Source organism: Pristis pectinata, chromosome 13, assembly GCF_009764475.1.
Source record: "Pristis pectinata isolate sPriPec2 chromosome 13, sPriPec2.1.pri, whole genome shotgun sequence".
In the NCBI taxonomy this organism is placed as follows: domain Eukaryota; kingdom Metazoa; phylum Chordata; class Chondrichthyes; order Rhinopristiformes; family Pristidae; genus Pristis; species Pristis pectinata.
Genome location: NC_067417.1, coordinates 44,781,118 through 44,789,149, shown reverse-complemented (window position 1 = coordinate 44,789,149; position 8,032 = coordinate 44,781,118). Strand labels below are relative to the sequence as shown.

The window sequence follows — 8,032 nt, the reverse complement described above, 5'->3', positions numbered from 1 at the left end:
CTTTTATTTTACGTATTATCATAAGTAGTGATTAATAAAATAGTTTTTAACACTGAATCATGCTCAGTGTGTTTCTTTTGTTGCTGGTTCGTGACAGATGATATCAAGAGGGGTGGACAAAATACCCGCACATATAGAATAGAAAAGTAATTTGAGTCAATTCCTAGACTGATCCAGATTGGCAAAACATTTCTTCGAAAAGCATTTAAAATATCCAAAGATTAAAATATCCATGTATAAACTGTAATTTAAATATCAAAAATTAAAAACCCCTTAAAATCTTTTCAAACTTTCCAATATTTATAAATGCGAATGCAGAAGGCCAGGATTGAAGACTAAAAGGATTAATTCCGACATTTCCAACCTTCTAATTTCCTGGCGTGTTTACTGCCAACTGGAAGAACTCAGTGGGCCAGACAGCATTTACAGAGCGAAATGGACATTCGACGTTTTGGGTCGAGAGCCCTCGTCCGGACTAGATGAAATCCAATGAAGGGTCTCGACCTGAAACTTGACTGTCCATTTCCCTCCATAGATGCTACCTGACGCGCTGAGTTCCTCCAACGCTTTGTCTGTTGTTCCAGATTCCAGCATCTGCAGTCTCTTGTCTCCATTTTACTGTCAATTGGATTGGTCTTGAACAATACTCAGTGTTGTCATTTACAAAGCGTGTAATGTTTTGTGTTCAGCCAAGTCTCATTCGTTTGAGCGTACCGTTCATCAATTCATCTCAATATTATTTTTCCGCAACCAAAGAAGATTTTTAACAAACATTTCAATGATCAACTACTCCTCTTTACTTCATTGGCATATCAGCCTGTATTGAAGTAATTGAAATGGGGTTAGCAATCACAACACTCTGTTTCACAGAAACATAGTCACTGTGGCAGCACACCCCAAGCCCCAAAGCAGAGAACTGCTCGCATTGATACTTGCAGCTTTGTGTTAGCATCAACATTAAACTTAAAAAAAATAATTTTCTGCTCTATCTTCATTAAAGTCAATATTCCATAACCTGGAAAGTATTGTCATCACAGACTGTTCTTTTTTCTGCTCCTCGTTCTTAGTTTGTACAGGTCACATTGACGAGGCAGGAGCAGGCCTATAACCTTTTAATGACACATTGTTATTTAATATCCCTTGATAAAAACTGCTCGATTAATTCATAAAAAAATGAAAAAATATCCACAATATAAAAATACGTAACTCTAACAATTATTCCTTCGTAATGAGGAGTACTTATAACGTCCAGATGATAAACAACGGACAATTAGATTACAGACAAAGGACTGAAATAGTATCCGTATTACTGTATGCCTTGTTTCTGTACGTTTTAATGTGCGTTCAGAATCCAAAATCATAGAGTTTATCGCAGTGTTAGTTGTATCACAATAACACTACGTCCGACAGAAAGTAAGACAGGTTCAAACCAGTTTAATTGACTTCATCAGTCTGCGAGCATAAAGGAGGCAATAACTGGTTAATCCACTTTTTTTTCAGTACAGAACCTCACGAGTGTGATGACTTATTTCCTATCTTTCTTCTATATTTCGGGCATTCGTTTATTTCATTTGTGAATTGTTATGCATATTACGCTAATAAATAAAATCTACCAGTTCGATAATGTTAAGAAACACAATTAAAACAAACAGAAGAACATTTTCAATACCACTGTTATGGAGTTAGTTTACAGATGTCAATGAAAGAAAATCGGCTCCTCAGACTAAATTCCCGATTGATGTTATTGTTCCTTTGTGATTAAAATGAGCAAACTGAATCAATTCCCTCTTGATTTGGCCGTCCCAGAAGTGGACGAAACTGAGAGAAATTCGAAGCTCACAATCATCTATGTACTCAGCAAGGGATACTTGTCTATCCTCACTATACCTCTTCCAGTATGAAGAAGTCCCTTCACTGATGTGTTGGAGACAGAACCATGGCACTGGCCCGTATCGTTATGTTCAAAATCTAGAAGAAGGCAAAGAGCGAATAAATGGCGTGAAGTAGATTTTTGAACCTGGTACCCCGGAAGTTGCTGAAAGAGCATTGCAGCTCAGACTGAAAGAAAGCACCAAGAGATGGGAGGAGACCCAGCCCTGACACGGCACTCCGCCTAAGCAGAGCTATACTCAAAATCCATTACACTATCATGTGATATCCTTTGTGGTCATCGTATGTTTTATACACTTACTCATGAACTTTTATTTATTCGACTTACCTCCGACTCTAATTTGCAGTGGTCAACTTTTTTGTAATATGTGTGTGGATATTACAATTCGGCACATGGCGCTTTTTGGCATAGTTTGGCAAGGTAGGCTTAGTTCCTGAATACCAAATCCTATTTTAGAATATTCTACCTTGATCGTGTACTGCAAATTTAATAGTAATACATATTCAATGCCGCTCTCGTTAGCCCTTAATTTTATTTCTGTCTTCTGTGTCACTTTTTGTCCTTGTCCGTCACGTGCAACTATTTTCTCTGTTCTTGCTTATTTTTTGGCAGCTGCCGCAGTAACCTCAAGCAATGTGGACCAATTCCCTGCAAATTTGCACGTGCGCCGAGGTGGAAATCTTTCCATGTTCTGCAGCTATCCGTTATTTCAAGATATTCCTGATGTTTATTGGTGGAGAGAGGGCGAGAAGACATTTATAGAACCAGACAGCAGAAAACAATTTAATGTAAACAAAGGCAGGGGTGCATTTACTCTGCTCAATGTGACTGGCGCAGACTCCGGGATCTATTACTGTCAAGTGAAGCTACAGCAACATTATATCGGTAATGGAAGCGGCACGCAGCTAACTGTGTTCGGTAAGTGTCCTCGTACCGTGAAATCCAGATTTTCAGTCCTATATCATGTAAGTAAAGCTCACTGATTGAGATAAAATGAAAATATTGTTACCCAACAAGGGTCCGGTGGCATTCAGTTCATCTTTTACCTTGAAAACTAACAACTACAGAGACTGGAATTCCAGGTAAAACAAACAATACTGGGAGTATTCAACAGGTCGTGCCGCATCTATACAGAGAGAAGCAGTTTGCTCTTTTTGTGTTTTCATGCTTCTCCGGACTGTTTTTTTAAATTCAAGTCGGCGTGGACCTTTCGATTCGCATTACACAATTTTGCGCTACTGCCCAGGATTATACTCGTGATATTCGAAGGTGTCTTAAATCTAAAGTAGTCATCTTGAAATGTTGTTAGAATTATTTTCCAGGAAATATAATGAAACAAAATAGACAGTAAGAACCTCAAGCCAGATTCCATATCACCGATGAAGGACAATGGGTGCAACCTCCTGCCTAGTTCGGGTGCATTATGCAGCATTAAAAGGCAACTGCTTCTCTTCAGCAAGATAGCTTTATTAAACATTCAGAAGTAAAATATATAACGCCATACGTATTTTAGGACGCGCTGAATCCAATACTTTCGCAAATGTTCAAACTACGACAGATATATGTTGTATCTGTTGAGAGAGAAACAGAGGTTGTTCTTTTCCGCGTTTGTGATTCTCCACTGACATCAGTGTAAACCTGTCGATTTCAGCAGGACAAGTTGCGTTACTGACCGAATGTACTGAGAAAAGTCGAAAGGATGGTAGAATAGACGAAATGCACGGAGTTCTGATTTTCCATTTGAGTTCCTCCATCTCAATGGGTGCGATGCTCCATACAGCGATACTCACTTACCAGTATAATAACACTTCCAATCCATGGCAAATAATCATCGCTTAGTTCACGTTCGGGAGAAATCTTTGCTGGTGAAATTTTCACCAACTGAAAATTTCATCCCAGGCACTAAAATGCTGCCTAAACAATTGTGAGGACACGACTTCCAACCATACCGCACCATACCCCTTCACTGTATAAAACTGTGACAACTTGGATTGTGCACACACCCTTATCCTTGAAATTAATAAAATGTCCAAAATGTTTATTCTTGAAGTAAGCACAGATGTCCAATGCCAACTTAGATCGTGCACTAAATCTGACATTTCCACAGACCAGAGACGTATTCCTCGCATGCCACCAGCTCTTAGATTCGCACTCTTTGTATTGCTTGAATTAGTTCTGTTAGTTTCCCGCAGACCATAAAACAGTTTACAAAATGAGGATCAGCTGAAACGTTTAAAACGACAGTGCGGATAACTCATCATAATAGCAGTGTGACATCATTCTCTGGCGAGACACGCGAGAAAACGTTCACTGGATGGAAACGAAAATATCTAATGTATTTTTCTTCTGTTAAAGCTTCCCCAACTCCCTTGAAAATCATTCCCATTGAAAGAGTCTCACCGCATTCTCGGAAACTAGTGTGTAAAACGGCTGCCTTTTATCCGGAGAAATTAGAAATCTCCTGGCGAAGAAATAATGAGGAAATTCTGACCGGAATAGTTACTGTGGAAAACAGAAGCGTGGAAGGGTACTATGAGGCTTCCAGTTTTTTGGAAGAAACGCAACCTGCTGTTTACACCTGTTTGGTATCACATACCTCTCTCACGGTGCCAGCGGCGATTAGTTACGTCATCAAAAAAGGTAAGTCTGGAAGTATTTACAGCTGGGAACATTTGTACAGGTCTAACTAGATTAGGATGTAAATCGATAGCTGTTAAAACATGAGGGGAAGGGGAAAATATGAACCATATTTCTTCATAATGAAAGAGCAATGTACAAGATACTCAATAGCGAATATACCCATTGCAGAGCTCTGTGTTGTCTCCAAATTCATGCATGTGTATATATTTCTGTATGTTATGGGCTTCACATTTTCATTTTTCTCTCTTGATCCATAAGGCCCTGATGAAAACTTGATTATCGGATGCGCTGTTGGCGGATTGGCAATTTTAGTTTTCACGATAATTTTGATAAGGCTCAGATGAAAGGTGCAACATGGTAAGAACCTTACGTATTTTCACTGCGAAAATTAAACATTGAGAACGAAACGGGCCTTCACTACATCATGTGGTTGACTCCTCGTGCGAATAGTTCATTCAACAACTATATATATATATTTACAACCATCTGTTATTGCTCATGATCTGCAACCAGATATTATAGTTGTAGGTCCATATTTTGAAGCATAAACAATTCTGTGTAGATTTCGACTTTCTGTGTTGGCTCCAAGCAGGTGATTGCTAATTGCCGTCCTGATGAACACCCCAGTTTTAATTTTGAGATATAACATGACGGCTGTGTCATTTACCATTTTACAGTTTTATTTAAAATCAAGATCAAATACATTGGGTTTCACATCTTGAAAGGGGACGAGAAGATAATGCACAAAACACAGCATTCCAACAAAGGGTACTGCTGCACACCCCCAGGCTCTACCTTCGGGAGTCCTTACCTTGGGCAATAAAATCGATTTACATCATAATATAATGTTCATCTCGTTGGCATATGAGTTCTTCTCCATGTTCCTTTCAGAATGCATTAATTGTTTGTTAGGAAGTGAGAATAAAACAAATCTGGTGTGGTCAAACGGTTTCTCAGATTTCTAAGAAGAGTGGACCAGTAGCAGAAGTACCACATTCAGCAAAGGAAATATCGTGTTAATTCTTTAGAATCTTAGAACGCTGGAGCACAGAAAGAACCCAATCTAACTGCATTTACTGTTTATTTTCATAATATCTACAATGGCAATTTTACGTTCCTCTTGAAACTGCATTGAACATTCATTCAGGAATGCAACTGTCTCATAAGCATTCTGCGAGTGTGCAGGAATGTGGAGCGTTGACATTAATGTGGGTACTTTTGCAGTTATTCGCTGATTGTCGAAAATATACAATTTTTAAATAATTGACTTTCTGATAACAAAAAGATAATTTCACACGCATTTAAATCTAGTGCGACAGTGTAAATCCTTCGATATTTTTGGACGTTTCATTAATTGCAAAGATTGCGAATCCACGTCACCGGATAGTAAAGCAGATTGCACGCTGCTTTTAACCTGTCTGGCCCTTTTGCGAAGTCGATATTATCTTTCACTTAATTTCGGTGTATAGTTTTGATAGTGATTCCACAAAAAATAACTTCCAAATTAAAAAGCACATAAGGAAAGGAACTGGGAAAACATCATTCTACCCAGCATCCATAAACAGCGCCACAAACAATTTTTAAAAAGCCAGATAATGCCACGAAAGAACTGATAGAACCCCGCGTTCAGGTTATTCACATAAAGACCGAATTTATGCCAAAGCAGGAAGATACTGAGTCCCAGGAAACAAAGATCCACCTTTCATAGTACCAAGTCTGGGGTGTCGGTTTATGATCCAACTCTATTCCCCAGCGATCAGTGCATTTTCTGACAATTGTCAAGACAAGTTCAATCTGCAACTTAACCATGAACGCAGCAGGTCAAATTGACCGTCGGCGATCCTTAAATTGATAGTTTGCAATATTAGCATTATCAACACTTAGTGCATAAGTGCTACTTTGACCTTATTATTTATTTGCTCCTTTAAATCAATTACATTAATGTTCATTTAAAAGGTTGGAGGTCAACAAGAAAACTAACATTGTTCTGTGGGGCAGGAATGGATCTTAGCACAGAATTTCAGTATGAATGTGAAATCAGGGAAAGAACATTTATTTTAAAAATGACAAAAGTATGGTTGCAATCTGTCGCAGATAATCGATGAGAATGTCACAATTTTATTTCAAAATCGATTGTCTCTGCAATCACTGGATGATGGACTAATGGCCGAAATGAATTACTTTCACAGCCTAAAAGCCGTGCAGTTTCCAAAGTGACTTATACTGCTCTGAGGCTTCCCAGCTCCAACAACACATCACCATTTATCCAGAAAGACGAACTTGCAGTGTCTGCAAATGTGCATGTTTTAAAGAAGACAAGAAGATAAGAATGGAAGCAAGGTTCTGTTAAGTGGTCTATGAATAAGTACAGACCCAAGATATTGTCAATTTCAAATAATTGTAGCCAGGGTTAGGAGAGACAACTGTGGGATTTGAAATGTCTCTTACATCTTCCTTGAGCCTCTGCTCAGACGGAGGTGGCCATCGATCAATGAGTAATCAATGCTTTCAATGTTGAAAACAGGGACAAAATTGTCAGTTAACACATGGAGGAAAGTAAAAATCTGTTCATGTCCCTTTACGTCGGTTTTCAAATATGAACGATATCGCTGGCGACATCTTATCAAAAAATATCGCAGCGTCAGCTGGTGATAACTTGTCTCCTAATTGTGCCAACAAAACGCCAATTAATTCAAGCTTTTAATGAATTTTTTTTCACAAAATTAAAAGTTGTACTCTTTCAAATGCATCCAAACCTTGATTTTTATCATTTGCTACGAATTGCACCAACGATAACACGAACTAGAAAAGGAAATGGAGGCAAACAAACTACAATACACACGCGCTGCCCTTGAATAATTGACAAGTGCTGTACTGGAGCTGGTAAATTCAAGCTGCATCCCTGGTCCCAGTACTGCAAACATATTGTTTAGGTTATCTTAACCACATATTCAGAAAACATTCCAGGGACACACCTAGATTCAAAAGTCAGGTCAAGTTGTTGAAATCCATAATCGCTAAAAACATGGTCTTTAGCTACCAGATTATCGACAATAACTCAATAACACACTTAGTAAAACGGGTGCCCCCGATGAAGTCTGCCCAGCATTTACATAAACTGCTGTCAGCAGAGAAAGCGCATTGACATCAATACACGTTATGTATCTATATGACGGAGCAGTGCAGGTAACAGAATCATATGCATTTTTGGCATTAAGGCAAAATGCGGGGGTTGTGGGTGTGCCTGGCTGCAGCGAGATGTTGGACATGGCTCGATAGAAAATGAAATTTAATATTTGACACTACGGAGCTGTGCATTTACATAGCTGCAACTTTAACAGCCCACAGGCAACCATGGAAAACAACATGCGAACATAGGAGTTAGAGCGAAAGTAAGCCACTCGGTTTCTCCAGAGTGTTTCGTCATTCGATAAAATTATGACTGATCTGACTGTGACGTCAGCTCCACATCCTACCCACCCTCAGTAACTTTCGCCCTCG

General features: G+C 38.9%; 1 protein-coding gene across 1 annotated transcript; it reads left to right on the top strand.

Moving 5' to 3' along the window:
• Positions 1-2,250: 2,250 nt before the first annotated feature.
• Positions 2,251-7,207, top strand: LOC127577178 (M1-specific T cell receptor beta chain-like). Its single transcript, XM_052028136.1, has 5 exons — positions 2,251-2,311; positions 2,504-2,809; positions 4,247-4,531; positions 4,790-4,888; positions 6,721-7,207. The coding sequence occupies exons 1-4, from the start codon at positions 2,257-2,259 to the stop codon at positions 4,873-4,875; spliced, it is 732 nt and encodes a 243-aa protein (XP_051884096.1). The 5' UTR covers positions 2,251-2,256; the 3' UTR covers positions 4,876-4,888; positions 6,721-7,207.
• Positions 7,208-8,032: the final 825 nt, after the last annotated feature.